Consider the following 17,391-nt stretch of genomic DNA (forward strand, 5'->3'; position numbering starts at 1 on the left):
CTCATGAACTGCATATCCTTTATCAACAATATCTTGGTCAATCCTCATCCTTCATTCATAATCGTCTAAATTTATGAAAAAGATTTCGTCTATTTGTTTCATTATTTTCATAGTGAAAGATTCGTTCAAAGCAATTTCTTCAAAATATTTGAAAGCTTCTCGCGTCCAGTATTTCTCATTACTTGGCTTGATATTTGCTAATCGGCAATTCAGAATTTGTTCTACGTCCTTGTATTCCCTTTCTTCCAGTCTGAATTTTACGCTGAAGCACGATGGGCTATCAGTCGACTGAACAACAACTGTTTTTTCCTGAAGATAATCAGAATGGAATGTTCTTGTCGTATCGAATCTTTTCATCGTCATTTTTTGTATGGTATACTTTGGAAATACAATTTTTTTTTATTATATTGAATTATATTGTATTTGTTATTGCCTTTTTTTGTTTGGCTATTAACTTACTGATTTATTACACTTTTATGAATGGAAAATCACATTATTTTCAAATACAGAGTAATTATTATCGCAGAATATAACTGTAGACCATGAAATTTCAGGTATTTTTGTTTGCTAAATAAGTTAACTTTTGCTCAAGTAACAATATATGTGACATTATTCATTCATGCCAAATGCTTATTTTTTTGTTTCTCTTATGTTTTTGTTTACACTCAAACGTCAAATACATAAAAATTTAGATTTGTCGTTTGTGGATATTTCATAAAATCTGAAAATAGGAAAAAGCTTTGCAAGTTTGTCGAATATTTGAATATTCAATATGTTTAAAAAGAAGATGACAAAAATGTCTATAATGAAAAAAAATTAAATGAAGTATAACAACCGATAAATATTTATATTAAAAAAACTTGAATAAATTATCAATATATTTACGAACTTTGAAGTGTACAAAATAGATATTCATGAATAAATAAATAATTTTTGAAAAAACACAAAAGTCGCGATACTTTTTGAACACACCTCGTATGAAAGCGGAAGATAACCCCGCTTACTCCTCATATCACTGTACTGTTCAAACTACTAAAAGCGCAGTAAATCTATATATAACTAATTACGTCAAATACTTAAAGTTTACCTCAGAGATAATATCAGAAGGCTTAAGGAGAGCCGTTGTGAAAATTGGGCAATGGACGTGGCACCGCCTACATTTTGGTGATATCCCATATCTCAGGACCCGACCAACCGATTTCGACAAAATTTAGTTCGTGGTATTATTCTTACACTCTTAAGTCACATTGTGAAAATGGCCTACATAGCACATTCCGCTTGATTCGTTTGCTTTCCAGTACACAAATCAAGAAACATTTAATATAACGGGATACAACTTTGCACGAATAATGTTTTTAGTAGGGGCATGCGAATATTCGAAATTTCGAATTGCGAATCGAACCGAATTATTCGATCCGAGATTCGACCCGTATATTCGCATTATTCGAATAGTTCGAATAATTCAAATAATTTTAATATTTGACTATTTGCATGATTTTTTAATTAGCGCCAGTAGTATCTGAATCTCGTTCATGCATCTGACGTACATCTGTCATTCTCGTTTCAAAAAATCTAGCATTGGTTATTTTATATTATGTTGTTGTTAATAAATGTCTAAATCAATTTGAATTAAATAATAGTTTTATTTTCTTTAATTTTGTTCTATTACTACAATAGAATAATCTATTTAAGATTTTACTTCTTCGAATATTTCGAATTGCTCGAATAATACGCATTATTCGAATAGTTCGAACTATTTCTAAGGATTCGATTCGACTCGAATCGAACTGGATTCGCATACCCCTAGTTTTTAGTGCGTGCCACCTAATAGCCCAAAATTGTTTAAGTGTTGGAATTGTTTAATAAAAACTGTTCAAGCCCCTAGGTACCGAATATTTAGACCCCGGTATTTTCAGTTGACTTTTGATCGAAAATGTCAGTCAATGTGTGATAGATATAAATGAAATTACGGGATAATCCTTCTGTATGTCAAAAATGGGTTCAATCAGACCAATGTCATTAGCCAACTTAACATAAAGATTTTCGAAATTCCGGGAGACTTTGTACCACATATATCGACCAATATATGAGTTGTCCCAAAGGAAGTAAGAGGTCGTGGTTTACTCGTGACAGTGTATCTTTGTGCCTAAAATAGAAATTTAAAATAAATTTAAGCGAAAACTTGGCTTAGCCCCTATATAACTAACATCATGATTTTCGAACATGCACCGTTGAGACCTTTTCCAGGACTAAAGGAATACTCGTGCAAATTTTCAGGTCTTTCCGTGCTGTGGTTCGGGCGTTATGCGCGGACATACCAAAATAGTATTTCATTTTTATATATAAGTAGAAGATAACCCTATAGTATATCTATCTCGTACAACCATTATGTGAACAAAACTACAATAATATATTCTGTAGTAACATGCTGTAGGAGCATAATAACGTCATTTTCAAGAAATTCGTTCAGATATTATGGAGGTGTCCAGTTAGAAGAACTGTTTGTAAAGGACAAATTCACTGCATATTCATATTATACATATATAATATGATTTATATTACTGTTAATTTCTCTGTCACTCTATGATAAAAATAACCAATGTAGTATTTGCAAAAGAAATAAATAAGAATACTCATGTGGGTATGTACAAGTATATATATAAAACTTACTGGCACTGAAATAAGAACACGAAATGTTTTGTTCACCAAAGAATTGGCATCAACCTCACTCCATAGCTCCGATTGAGGTGGACGTTGAATTGTTAAGTTATTACGTTCATCCCAAGTGCCAATCTTCACAAGTCCACTAGTTTGCAGCTCTACAATATCTAGGCTATAACCTTTTCGTATGTTTCCATCAAAGTATATAGGCCCAGTTATGGTTTTTTCCTGCATGTTAATCTGCAAGAAAGTAAATATTAGTTTATTTAATAATCTTTATATCGTCCCCTAAAAAGCAAAATAACGTAACATCACTTTTCATAAGTTTTCATAGAAGGAAGTCACGATACGAAAATGAAACTACCCAAATTTAAGCAAAATTTGAGTTTTGGTTATAACTTGGATACATCTGGTAACTAAAGCTTAAAATTGTGTACAAATACAGTGGTCGTCCAGAATAACGAACTTTCAAGATTTCGAATTTTATTTTTTGAACGAACCAACAAAATGTATTGTATTGATGTTTCTATAAAAAAAAAACACTTAAGGAAGAGCTGAACTCGGGTACAATCGAATATTTTATACTCTTAAAACTTGCAGGAATCAAAGCCAGAGAAATACCTTAATTTCTTCTTGATTTGTGTAATGGAAAGTTAAAGAATCAAATGGAATTTAAAATTGTGTTATATAGGAAGTAGATGTAGTTGTAGTTCGATATCGCCCATTTTTATACTGTGACATAGGAATGTGATAAGAGTAATACGTACTAAAGTTAGTCGAAATAGGTCCGGCGGGTCACGATAGATGTGATTTCGCCTAAAAGTAGGCGGTACCATGGCAATTGCCCAATTTTCACACCGGTCCCATGAATACCTCTCATTCCATCTCAAAGGTAAAATTTAATGTCTCTGGAGTAATTAGTAATTAATTTATTGCGCTTTAGTAGTTTTTAACTGTACCGTTATATTGGGAGTGAGCGGGGTTATCTCATTAATTTTCGCACCGTCGGTAGAAGTTCTTATAATATTTACGCTGGTTGTTGTAGCTTTATTGGTTTAGAAGATATGTACTTTAAACTTAGTGGAGGTCGGAGCCACGCTCTGTAGCAACAGGTTGCAAAATATACCTATAACCTATAACATAAATTTCGTTGTATTAGATGACCACTCTGTAAAACGATGTATGTACATATATATATGTAGTCCGGTCAAATTAGGCAAAAAATAAAAGTAAAGTTATATTAACCTGAAAGTTAGTAAATAAATTCAAAACATGATTAATAATAACATCTTAAATATCCTCAACGTTTCGATGAGTGAAAAAAAATATTCCAGTTCGAAGGTAAAAAAGATGTATTTGCAATTTTCAACAAAACGCGAAATTGTATCAGAAAATTATTTTAAACGAAAATTGTTGATCAAAAAGTATCTATAAACAAGAAAGGAAAGGCTAAGTTAGGATTTAACCGAACATTTTGTACTCTCTTGTACGGATCAAATACCTTCAGGTGTCGGCAAAATTTTTTTTTACAAAATGGTGCGAAATACTTCAACGTTCCATATTCAACGAAATCTTGAATGTATTATGATCAATATTGGTATATTTTACTTCGCATCAACTAAAATATGGTAATATTAAAATAATCATCAAATGAGAAATACAAATGAATAGTACAGCCAAAATTGGACAATTCACACTGGGAACTTATAACTTAATTAAAAATTCAAATTTATATGAATAAAGTTTATTTAAGGTTCTCACATTCAAAATGCGACAATAAGTAAACACTTCACAAAAGTAACAAATACTGACTTACTTTTTTTGGTTTAGAATAAAACTTTTTATTCTCGAGAACCCGATGAATCGTATATACAAGTATATATATAAATAATCAGGATGATTAGAAAAGTTCATATCCGGTTGACTGTCTGTCTGTCCGTCCGTGCAAGTTGTAACTTGAGTAAAAATTAAGATTTCTTGACGAAACTTGATATGTAGGTTCCTTAGCACAAAAAAAAATCGAGCTCGTAGATGGAGGTAATCGGACCACTGTCACAAATCGCCATTAACCGAAAACATATAAAGTGCCATAACTAAGCACAAAATTAAGATATTAAGCTGTAATTTGGTACAGAGGATCACAGTAGCAAGAAATACCTATGGGCAAATTTTTTGAAAAAAGTGGGCGTGGTCCCATCCTATAAGAAGTTTCATGTTCCCATATCTCGGACCCGACTAATCGATTTCGACAAAATTTAGTACATGGCATTATTTTACATTTTTATGTCGCGTTTTGAAAATGGACGAAATCTTTTAAATTTTACTTGATTCATTCAGTATTTAGTACACAAATCGAGAAGCAATTTATATAACGGGATAGAACTTTGCACGAATAATGTCTTTAGTGCTTGCCACGGGCAATATGTGAATTATCCGAATGAAATTATTCAAAACAGTGTATCTTTATGCCTAAAATAGATAAATTTGAGCAAAAACTTGGCCTAGCCCCTAACGGGTTATATCTAAAAATCTGCACTAATTTTATTTCAGCTAACTCAAATTATACTATTAACAAAAAGGTAAGCTATTCCATATAGTATAATTATATTATAATATTTTAAAAGCGAAAAAATTAATGAACTTCAAAATACGGGCCATTGTCAGCAACCCGTCTTAGTTTAGTCAGGATACTTGAGCAAGCACGTTATACACCGTTAGTATCAACTTCCTTAAGGCACTTCCGGATGCGATGTGTCAGCTGCTTCAAATTTTGAGACTTCCAACTATTTTTGTACACTAAAGCCTTGACATGCCAAAAAGATCTTCAATCGGTCGGCATTGTGTTAAGTTTGTCGGATTCTTTTCTTTATGCACAAAGTAAATGTTTTTGTTGACCAAGAACTCCTACGTGGCATTTGCATTTGCATAATGAGAAGAGGATTTGTCCGACCAAAATACGGTTTCATCGTTTTTATGGTGTTTATGTATGAAAGGAACCAAAATTTTGTACAAACAATGATTTAAAGAATGGCTCAGAAATACCCTTAGGAGAAACTGCTATGGAGAGCATAACTTTGGACTCAAATTTTATTGTTATTGTTCAACGCTGTCTTCAGCTTCCGAATGTTTTGAGGCGTCATAGTCGGCTTTCTTCCAGAACCCGTTGCCTTTCTATTTTCAGAGTATAAATATAATTCGCTAAAATGCATACACGTCAACTTTTTTCCGGCGGTTTCATGTTTTTTATACTCTCGCAACAAAGTTGCTAAGGAGAGTATTATAGTTTTGTTCACATAACGGTTGTTTGTAAGTCCTAAAACTAAAAGAGTCAAATATAGGGTTATATATACCAAAGTGATCAGGGTGACGAGTAGAGTTGAAATCCGGATGTCTGTCTGTCCGTCCGTCCGTGCAAGCTGCAACTTGAGTAAAAATTGAGATATCATGATGAATTTTTTTGGAAAAGTGGGCGTGGCATCGCCCCCTACTAAGTTTTTTGCACATATCTCGGAAACTCTTGTTTTTATAAAAATTTACAACGCGGTCGCGGAAGTGTTGCTCTTAGAAACCATTATGAGCACTAATTAAATTTGTAAGCTGTTACAAAGTACAGGTCAAAAATATTATGCAATCAGTTTGCTAATTGCGTAATATTAGTATTTGAAAAATAAAAATAACAAAATAGCAGACCATTAAAATTAGTGCAGATTTTTAGTTATAACCCGTTATATAACTAATATCAGGATTTTTGAACATCCGGCTGTCTTTACTCTATATGATTGGTTTTACATCTTAAAATATTTCCCTGGTTTTGATTCTTGCAAGTTACAAGAGTATAAAATGTTCGGTTGCACCCGAACTTAGCCATTCCTTACTTGTTTAAAAGCAAAAGTTGAAAATCACAAAATCAAATTTTTCCCGTTTGATCTCGAGTTTTTTTCTTCCACGAATCGGAACCAAATGGACTTTTAGTAAGTTAAATCACGTTTTGAACATATTCATTAACTTTCTGCTTGTTGTAACTTTATGTAATCTTGAACGTTTGTTTTGATCAGAGTCAGTTTTGCATTTTTTGATGATACATTGCTTTGCATTTTCAGTTCTGGAAATACCGAACGCATGTAGTTTTTAAATGTTGATCCATCAGCCTGCACTTGGTTGCTTTGTTCGGAACAGTTCAAAGCTTGTGGACGATATACTAAATTTTTTGTAGATTCGGCAAAAACTTGCACGGCATCATAAGTTAATGCCATTTCCAGAGTTATTGGACAGGAACCTGCACGAAAAGGTAATGAATAAAATTAGTTGGTAATTATAAATCAATTATTTAAGATAATTTAACAATTTCCAAAACTACGTTTTGGTCGATTTGTGGCGACCGTCGTCCCTGGCTAGTTATTTCTACGAATTTCACCAAACAACTGGGATGGAGTTGTATACCATTCAGAAATGACCATTTTATGTCGATGTGTAGCATGACATCATTCAAAATACCTAAGTAGCTAAAGTTATTTAATGGACAATTCGTTTCTCTATAAAATTTTGATGCTTTCAAGTGTCCAGATTACGACCTTATTTATTTATTATTTGTAAAATAATAATACAATTATTATTACACATTATACACAAGGAACACTAGCTACAAAGGCTTTCAGCTCACGGCTTAATTATAAATGACTTAAATACTAAAGAAGGGACCATAAAAATTATGTGTTATAAATGAATTTAAAAAGGATGGATAAATTAAATATATTTCCTTAACTTTGTACAAGATAGGAATTCAGATATTTTAGTGGTGTTTACAATAGATGTTATTTTTAATAAATCTGAAAGATATTGGTTCTTGCTGAGTTGAAGAAGGAGCATTCATCTAGTAGATGTGTTATGGTTAAGGACAACGAGTTACAATATACAAGGTGCGTTCCAAAGTAAACAGGAGTAGATAGTGAGACGAAATCAACAATTACAGGATAAAGGAGTTGATAAGTGAGTCAGTTAGTGTTTGGCTGTTAAGTTTAGGGGCGATAACAGCAGAAGAACAAATGACCAGGTCTACATTCGTGAACGTAGGAGAACCGTCGTTTAAAATTGTCAAGTTTTCCACTAATATAAGGTCTTCTATGATTTTACCTCTTTGGTTGGTACACGTGGAATCCCGAAGACGACACCAGCCATTGAAATAAATATTGGTGTTTGGAAAGGTCCGATTGTATCGCGTAATGGAATGTAAACTGTTAGGATGGTTAATTTAAATCCAATAAATATTTCTACGGCCATTGTAGCAATATTAAAACATGTAGGGAGAAGTTTGTGTGGGGTATCTTTTTTTATTAAAGTAGCAACACTTTGTTTGTTAGTATGATTTTGTGTTAAGTTGGAGAAATAAGCAGCGTATTGGTTGGGTACAGTAGCTGCGGAATTAAATGAAAGGTGAGTTTCTTGTGTGATATAACACTTGGTGATTGTTCTTTTATGAGTAATTCTAGATCAGTGTAACTGTTGTAGATCCCGTTCATATTCCATTGGAGAAATTTGAACATTTCTTAGCAAAGAGAGTATTAAGAAAGAAGTGGGGATTAATTATGAGAGTTATTGTTCTTCATCGTCAGAAGGGATAATTTCATGTGATGAGATATTGCCTGTGAAATTGTTAAGTTAGAGAGGTTTTTTTGTTGCTTCTTTTGTAGTTTCATTTGTTGAGTTTAGATGGGTATTATTTACAACCTATAAAGTGTCATAACTAAGCCATAAATAAAGATATTAAAGTGAAATTTGGCACAAAGGATCGCATTAGGGAGGGGCATATTTGGACGTAATTTTTTTGGAAAAGTACTACCCTACTAATTTTTTTTATCTAAGAAACTACTATAGCTATGTCAACCAAACTCTATAGAGTCGTTTCCTTCAGGCATTTCCAAATACAGTTCAAAAATGGAAGCAATCGGATAATAACCACGCCCACCTCCCATACAAAGGTTATGTTGAAAATCACTAAAAGTGCGTTAACCGACATAACAAAAAACGTCAGAAACACTAAATTTTACGGAAGAAATGGCAGAAGGAAGCTTTTTTAAAAATTGAAAATGGGCGTTGCGTCGCCATATCTCAGGAACTACTAATCTAATTAATTTTACAGCAAAATAAAAAAATATGTAAATGACAGATAATGAAATCTCGACTATCACTTTATCACGACGATATGACCAAAGATGCTCGCACGCACCTATGAGAGCTGCCCCCGTCACGATGTTAAAATCGTGCAATCACAACAGATAGCCGTCAACAACTCGGTATAAAGGAACTGTGGGACGGTATTTCAAGCTCCGAGCAGACGTTCTATTGCGCTACCAAGAAGAAGTTCGAAGAACAACAGAGCGGCAGGGCCGATTGATTGCCGGCCGAGCTATTCTAACACGGCTGAGAAGAACTGATAAGGAGCATGCATCAGCTTCTATGTCGGACGAATGCATGCCCAATGATTGGAACTTAAATATACTCTGGCCCCACCATCTGCGCCAAATACCGTGGGATAAGCCTCCTCAACATCGCGTATAAGGTTCTAACGAGTGTATTGTGTGGACCTTATCAGTGTGGCTTTATTCACCATACGCCAAATCTTGGAAAAGACCTGTGAGAAGAGAATCGACGCACACCACCTCTTCGTCAATTTCAAAGCTGCTTTTGACAGCACGAAAAGGAGCTGCCTTTATGCCGCGATGTCTGAATTTGGTATCCCTGCAAAACTAATACGGCTATGTAAACTGGCGTTGAACAGCACCAAAAGCTCCTTCAGGATCGGGAAGGACCTCTTCGAGCCGTTCGATATCAAACGAGGTTTCAGACAAGGCGACTCCCTATCGTGCGACTTCTTCAATCTCCTGCTGGAGAAAATCATTTGAGCTGCAGAACTTAATCGAGCATATACAATCTTTTATCGGAGTGTACAGCTGCTGGCGTACGCCGATGATATTGATATCATCGACCTCAACACCTGCGCAGTTAGTTCTGCTTTCTCCAGATTGGACAAGGAGGCAAAGCAAATGGGTCTGGCAGTAAACGAGGGCAAGATGAAATATCTTCTGTTATCAAACAAACAGTCGTCGCAATAGCGATTTGGCTCTCACGTCACTGTTGACGGACTGAGTAGGCAATTGAGAAGTAAAGTCCTCTCTCGACGAACAAATACAAAACTATTTATCATTATTCCCGTCCTGCTATATGGGGCAGAGGCTTGGGTGATGGCAACAACTGATGAGTCGACGTTGCGAGTTTTCGATAGAAAAGTTCTGCGAAATATTTATGGTCCTTTGCACGTTGGCTACGGCGAATAACACATTCGATGGAACGATAAGCTGTATGAGATATACGACGACATTGACATCGTTCACCGATTTAAGAAACAGCGGCTACGCTGGCTAGGTCATGTTGTCCGAATGGACGAAAACTCTCCAGCTCTGAAGGTATTGGACGCAGGACCCGCCGGGGGAAGCAGAGGAAGAGGAAGACCTTCATTCCGTTGGAAAGACCAGGTGGAGAAGGACCTGGCTTCGCTTGGAATATCTAATTGGCGCCACATAACGAAAAAGAAGTTGTTGTTAACTCGGCTATTATCGCGTAAGCGGTGTCTACGCCAATAAAGAAGAAGAAGTTGTGTGGCCTAGAAGCTGGCAACTTTTACACCTCATGGGGTTTGGGAAATCGGCTCTGATCTGCATTGTGCGCCATGAGACTTAAATTTTTTCGGGCAATTTGTAGAGGTCGAATGATAGGAGAACTACTCCAGTAGGTCTTTGTTTGCCTTCTAATTTTCTTGTATTTTTATAGACGGGTGTAACTCCCTCATCTTTTAAATTATCAACATTTTTTCTTCTGGGATGTCGTTTATTATTTTCAGACTCACTTGTTGCCGTCTGTCACCTACAAATTTGGATCTGATTAAGTGCTCAGTTAATCCGAAAAGGCTATAAGTTAAATAAACATACACAAAACGATTTTCCAAACTGAAAAATAACTCAACACGGGAAATAGTGTTCTTGCCCGGTAATTGGAACGTAGTCATGTTTGGTTACAGGAATTGGTTTTGTATGAAAATATTAATGGGTTAGGGATAGTTAGAATTTTCAAAAAATTAATTTTTTTTCTTGCATTTTCGCTAAGTCTAATATCTTAAAAACATTCTCTGAAAATTTCACTTGATCCGATAATTAGTTTTTAAGTTATTTTACAAATAACAAAGAGAGCTCGGGCACTTCACGGCGCTAGTGTGAAACTTTAAGCGCGTTTTACTCAAAACTATGTTTTTTTTTGAATCAGTGACAACTGTAACTCGAAAACCGCTCAGTAGATTTTAATGAAATTTAAATAGCTTTTAGAATACATAATAAGCCCGTGCCTGATCGAAGGATTTTTGTTTTTTTGAAAATTTCGATTTTTTAAGACCAATTAACTGTTGATTTTTTTCGCAAACATTTAGAAAAAAATTTCCAGAGGCTACCATTTTGTTAATTTTGAAAAAAAAAAATAAAATCTTTAGGACTTATGCTTGTCACCACAAGTACCTTTTTTTGGAACAGGGTCAACACAAACAACTATATCTTTGGAAATTAATTTTTTTTTTTTGAAAATTTCGTGACTTCAGATATACTCGTACATGTATTTAAAAAGTGAATTGGAAGTTTGAAAACCTTTATATGACCTTAGGTTATGGGGGAAGTATTGATTACATTCAACCCATTGGCACAAGGGTACATTATTATCAATGAAATATTTGACTGGAATTTCAGTAATATGTTTCGCAGATTGATCAGTACAGTTCTTGACTGGGATCCATAGATCTGGCGAATACATTCATTCGTTCTTGATTTATATAATATAACGGAAAGTGGAAGAATCAGTGGAACTTAAAATTGTGTTACATGGAAGGTAGGGGTGTTTTTGTCTGAGTTTGACAATTTTTACACTGTAATGGAGAAAACTCGATTCAGTTGAAATCGTCTCGCCATCCTGATCATATGTGTATCTAATTCGATTATTTTTAGGTGAATTGAAAATAGACGAATAAAACTGTTGCAACACGTTGTAAGAGTATAAAAAAGGACAAGAGTATAGATACATAAGTATACCATAATTTTTCTAAAAATATTCAATATATTTAAACCTCACAATTCGCAAAATAGTGTAGGCAACTACTCAAGATCATTTTCCTGATTTCGATATTTCCTCATATTATGGTATAACAAGTGTTGATAGTTGCTTCACTATTCACAATTGTGTTAACGCTTTTCGAAATACTTACCATTGGCTATTTGGTTATTATTGTTTTCATTGTAATCCATTTCCAATTGTGATATTAATTCTTGAACGATGGCCTGAGTTGGAGAAAACATTCGAAATCCGGTTATATTCGCCTCACTGTATTTATATTCTTCCAGATCAAAAGTTTGTAAGTCGAGATTACCAATAATATAGGAATATTTATCATTCATTATTCCAACTTGCTGTGCCTAATGTAGAATGGAAAACTAGAAGTAGTATATTATATACAGTAGTAAATCTCCTAATGTACTATCTATAATACAGTACAATACTCGTATATAATTATTACCTGCTTTAAAAGTTCAGCTACAGATGGTGTAGAGCCTACAACTACAATATGTCCTTCTTCCGATTTGCGTACACGTCGCAGAACTGCTTTGAAATTTCCACTTAGTTTAAGATCATATCGCAATACATTGATGATTGGTCCGTCACTACCGTAGAATGGCATTAAACCATTTAAAATGCTTAAATATTCGGCTGGATAAAGATGGGTTAAAATTTGATACATATTTTTGTATATATGAGAAGGTGTTTACTTACAAGATTCATAAAGGAAAGTAAAATGTGTCCATTCGAATAAATTGATAATGTCGTGCAAAATACGTGCCAAATCTATTGGATTTGGGTATAAATTGAATCCCTCCACATTCTCACTCATATGTGGATATATATAAGGTACATCCTTAGCATCACATACTGTTAAGAGATGCGCTGATGTTTGTCGTGAAGAAGGCCCAAAAATAGCACCTATGCCAGTCTGTACATATGAAGAAACGCGCATATTTATCTTTACATATATTTCATATTTTCATATAAACATAATTAGGTGTAGATTGTTTCCACAAAAATGAATTTCCTCTAAATATGTGAAAATTCTAACTATAGCAAATTACCCAACCGTTTTTGAAGAGTTCGACGAAAAGTTTAAGAAATGTCTATCTGCTATCTTTTTTTTCGCATTTAAAAATGAAAACATTTAGTATTTTATTAAACAAAGTTTAAATTATTATACATAGGTAGCCATTGGGCATGTATGCAGCTAATGTTAGTTTATATGTTATCAATATTGCAATTCTTACCTGCATAAATTTGCAAAGTTTAGCATGTCCTTCTATAGAATTGCCAAATTGTATTTGTTCGTTATACCCTTTCAAGGGTATCCCTAAATCGGTGTTGGCTACAGTAATAGCATAGTTAAAAGTCTTCTGTAACGGCTCCATATTGTCATCAGATATAATGCCTAGTGAAATTTAAGAGAAAGTGATGTTCATGAGAAAAGTGTTTCTGTAAAAGGGTTATACTCTGCTAGGAATAGAAACTATATTTAAGTTATTTGTAGTATGCACGAGCGATAAATTCGATTAATTCCTTCTGAATATTTTTACGAATTAGCTGCTGTTCGACAAATAAAATGTCATCATTAATACCACATGTTGTGAATGCACAAAAATACAAATCACAGTTTATATGTTAAGCAGATATTAAATAAAAATTTATCGCAGCTACAAAATTTGCAAAGTATTTACTGCCTTCTTGATTCGTTGATTATTAACATTGACATAAAAACTTGTACACATTTTTTAAATTAATCCAAATAGAGAATATAGTACATCGAGACATTGTTCTATTTTTAACCACATCGACATTCGATTAGAAGTCACTTACCAATTGAGATTCCCTCATTTTCTTCAATATTAGCGAAACCCTTCACATAAATAATAAATGTGTATAAGATTCCAAAAATCCAGTTGTTTTGTACTTGCTGCAATTTTATAAATTTTTACACATTATATTTTTGGTGCCTGTCCATTTTTAAAATCCGTTGTTAATTACGTGTTGTTTACCATATTATTTATATTTCACGGAAAAACAGCGCTGTGACACATCCATCGACCAATAAGCACGCAATAGCAACTGATTTGAAAATTTTTAATATTTACAAAAATATATCTTGCTAGTTCGAATAACTTGAATACGAAAACATGCGTACAAGCAGATGTATCGTGCATATTTCTAAAGCCCTTGGTAGCATAAGACTATTTCCATGCGCATTGCATTTTGGAGCAATTCCAAAAATACATATTCGCTTGTGCCGCAGTGATGATTTCGGTTCAATTTTATTAAAATGCAGCACTGTATATAATTCCTCTTATTTTCCGAAAATTTGCCGGAATTTTAACTACATTTTTTTTTTCTGGGTGTCAATTGGTGGATTTATAGATATGATAATAAACAATGGTTTAAAAATAATCTCACCGTACCTTTATATAAAAAATTAAATATTTTATTAGATTTTTTGATTTTTACAAACATACACTATTAACAAAAAAATTCTGAAATTACAAAAAAAATATTTTAAACTCGGCCATTGCGACGCTATTTCCGGTGACCCTTTCGAAAAAAGATGATCCCGCCTTGGCAGGATATCTTCTTACAGGATCATCCAAAGTGAAAAAATACGAGTTTTAGTTAAAACCTTAATTTCGAACTTAAAAAAACTGAAAATTGCATTTTTGGTAAAATTTTTTACGAAATAATGTAATTTCAGTTAAATATTCAATTCAAAAAATTCAATTTCTTGAAACCCGTAAACTCATGTACTTTTATACTCTCATAATTTGGAAGGATCAAGGGCGAGGAAGTCCTTTGAGGATGTTTCAACACTACATTTTGCTTGTGCGAAATATTTTAATAAAAATTAAGCTAATTAACTCAAATACGATATATGTGATATACATTGCGACAAAAAAGTACCCCACCAGATGTAATAAGGTTATGCAAACGATTTTTTCAGTTTTCGAAACATTTTTCATAAGCACTTTTCGACAAATCATTCGAACGGACTCGCGAGAGATGTGGAGCTCTCTTGCCATCTCTAAAACACTTACCTGACAGCACCATATCTTTCCTTTTTTTATTATTTTCATCAGTTTATGAGGATGTAAAGAAACTGTTTCATAGGTCGCGCTCATAGTAATTAAGGACAGTGCTACCATCTTAGCAAAATTCGTGTTTTTTTGCAATATCTTTTACCCGAAAAATTTAAATACGATTTCCAGGTGCTTTTTTGTCAGCAATGTAATATTTTTTTGATAACATTATTATCATACATATTTTCATATAGCACTTTAAAAAACAGAGCTAAAACAAAAAGAAGCAACGTTAACTTTCTAAACCTGCGCTTTATTCCGATCGTTCACGTTATATGATAGCTGTATGCTATAGTAGTCCGATATATGTACGCTATTTCGACAAATGAGCAGCTTCTTGGTGAAAAAAAGACGTATGTAGTTAAAATTTCAGATCGATATCTACAAATATATTCTATAAATTTTATTCTCCTAGAGGAGGTTGAGCGCAATCTGACAATCTGGTCCCTTAAAATAAGCTTGTGTCATGGAAGCTGTAACTAAGCCGCGGATAATTATTTCCCAACTACGGACTCGCGAGAGATGTCAAGCTTTCCTGAAATTTCCAATGACAATGTTGAGAAGCTGAACAACTTTGCTGCCTCGACCTTATAATAGGGAGCACAATGTCTGATTAAAAAATATACACAAAATCAAATAGACCATGTGCTAAGCGATCGACGGCACTTATAAACTTTATATGGAGCTAATATTGACTCTGACCACTTTGTTGTTGGTACGGTGCTCGGGTTTCCCTTTGAAGGAAAAGTAAAAACGCCGTGAAGGATAGCATAAATATTGATAAGCCAAAGGAGCTAAACTTCATTGGCCATAACAACCACGCCATTAGCTCTGCTTTCTCCAGGCCGGACAAAGAAGCGAAACAAATGCGTCTGGTAGTAAATGAGGGCAAGACGATATATGTATCTCCCGTCATCAGCTGCCACGTCATTGTTGACAGTCACAACTTTAAAGTCGTAGATAATTTCGTCTATTTTGGAACCAGCATTAATACTAACAACAATATCACCCTCGAAATCCAACGCAGGATAACTCTTGCCAGCAGGCGCTACTTCGGACTGAGTACGAAATTCAGAAGTGAAGTCCTCTCTCGACGAACAAAGACCAAACTCTGGAAGTCCCTCATCATCCTCGACCTGCTATATGGTAAAGAGGCATGGACGATGACAACATCTGATAAGTCGGCGTTACGAGCTTTCGAGAGAAAGGTTTTGTGGAAGATTTATGGTCCTTTGGGCATTGGCAACGGTCAATACCACAGCCGATGGAACGATGAGCTGTACGAGATATACGACGACATTGACATGTCATCCAAATGGACGATAACACTCCAGTTTTGAAAGTATTCGACGCAGTACCCACGGGGGAACCAGAGGAAGAGGAAGCTTTCCACTCCGTTGGGAAGACCAGGTGGAGAAGGACCTGCCAACACTTGGAATCTCCAGTTGGCACCAAACAGCGAATAGAAAGAACAACTGGAGCGCTATTGTAAATTCGGCTATAACCGCGTAAGCGGTGTCAACGCCAAAAAAGAAGAAGAAGAGACAAATAACTTTGACAATCCGATCGTTTATTACGAAATTTTTGACCGAAAGGTTAATTTTTAACGAGGGCAACGGTCGGACACAATTAATTCTTTTGCAAGAGTATAAAATATTCGGATACACTTGAACTTAGTCCTTCCTTACTTGTTATTTTGGGTAGTTGAAAAAATCTTTTCGTATTTCTAAACAAACTTTAACTTATTTTGTTATATTTAAACTAATAAATGTACCATTTTGGTCGACCACTTTTTGCCACTTCTCCGCTAGACACATTATTCCATCAGTGTAAAACTTTCTTCAGCGTAAATCGAAATTTTGAAATTTCTAGAACGGAAGCGAGATAACTATTGTTGTACTTCACAAATTTCATTGGTGGATTGCGTGAAATTCTTCCCTCTTTTATACAAAAAATTTCAAAATATAGCGAATTTTTTCATTATTTTCACTCATTTTTGAACAGCTGTAACTTTTATCTTTTTCCCTGATTTTTTTTTTTTTTTTGTATAATGAAGTTTAAAATTTCACCTTTTCAACGCTATACGGTATGACACATTGTGATTGGTAGCACTGGAGATATACGACATCTAACAATAAAATAAATCGTTAAAATGGCAAGGAAATAATAAAAGCTTTTTGTGACCAAGAAAGATGAACTTGCTTAGGCACGATTTCGTTTTATTTAAAAGAAAACAGAAATTCAAGAGCTAATTACACAAGTGAAAGCTTTCCTTGCAAGCTATATGCCCGCTATAAGGGAATTAGGGCAATACCCAATACCATTCACAATGAATTGGTAAAAACACACTCGCTAAGGTTTTTTTTGTTTCACTGGGTGTATATAACGATATAAGTTAATACCACCAGTTCATATTACATGAACATATTCTATTTATGTTATAAATATGTAACCCATATGGTACTTTGCTAATACTGTCCGC

The 17,391-nt window shown here is 34.2% G+C and overlaps 1 protein-coding gene across 13 annotated transcripts in view; it reads right to left on the bottom strand.

The window, feature by feature from the left end:
* Window positions 1-17,391, bottom strand: part of LOC105233267 (glutamate receptor ionotropic, kainate 2) — a 144,586-nt gene that overhangs the window by 14,248 nt on the left and 112,947 nt on the right. For 11 of the 13 annotated variants that reach the window (XM_049448670.1, XM_049448661.1, XM_049448662.1 and 8 more), the window contains 6 exons: window positions 13,059-13,219; window positions 12,520-12,736; window positions 12,266-12,456; window positions 11,957-12,164; window positions 6,774-6,937; window positions 2,671-2,901 (listed from right to left, as the gene is read on the bottom strand). In XM_049448670.1, the coding sequence (XP_049304627.1) occupies window positions 2,671-2,901; window positions 6,774-6,937; window positions 11,957-12,164; window positions 12,266-12,456; window positions 12,520-12,736; window positions 13,059-13,219 (1,172 nt within the window). Of the gene's footprint in view, window positions 1-2,670; window positions 2,902-6,773; window positions 6,938-11,956; window positions 12,165-12,265; window positions 12,457-12,519; window positions 12,737-13,058; window positions 13,220-13,505; window positions 13,526-13,644; window positions 13,742-13,823; window positions 14,024-17,391 lie in introns of those variants that run through there. The other 2 variants (XM_049448673.1, XM_049448674.1) reach the window with 2 other exon arrangements.

The sequence above is a fragment of the Bactrocera dorsalis genome, chromosome 2 (genome assembly GCF_023373825.1).
Source record: "Bactrocera dorsalis isolate Fly_Bdor chromosome 2, ASM2337382v1, whole genome shotgun sequence".
NCBI lineage: Eukaryota > Metazoa > Arthropoda > Insecta > Diptera > Tephritidae > Bactrocera > Bactrocera dorsalis.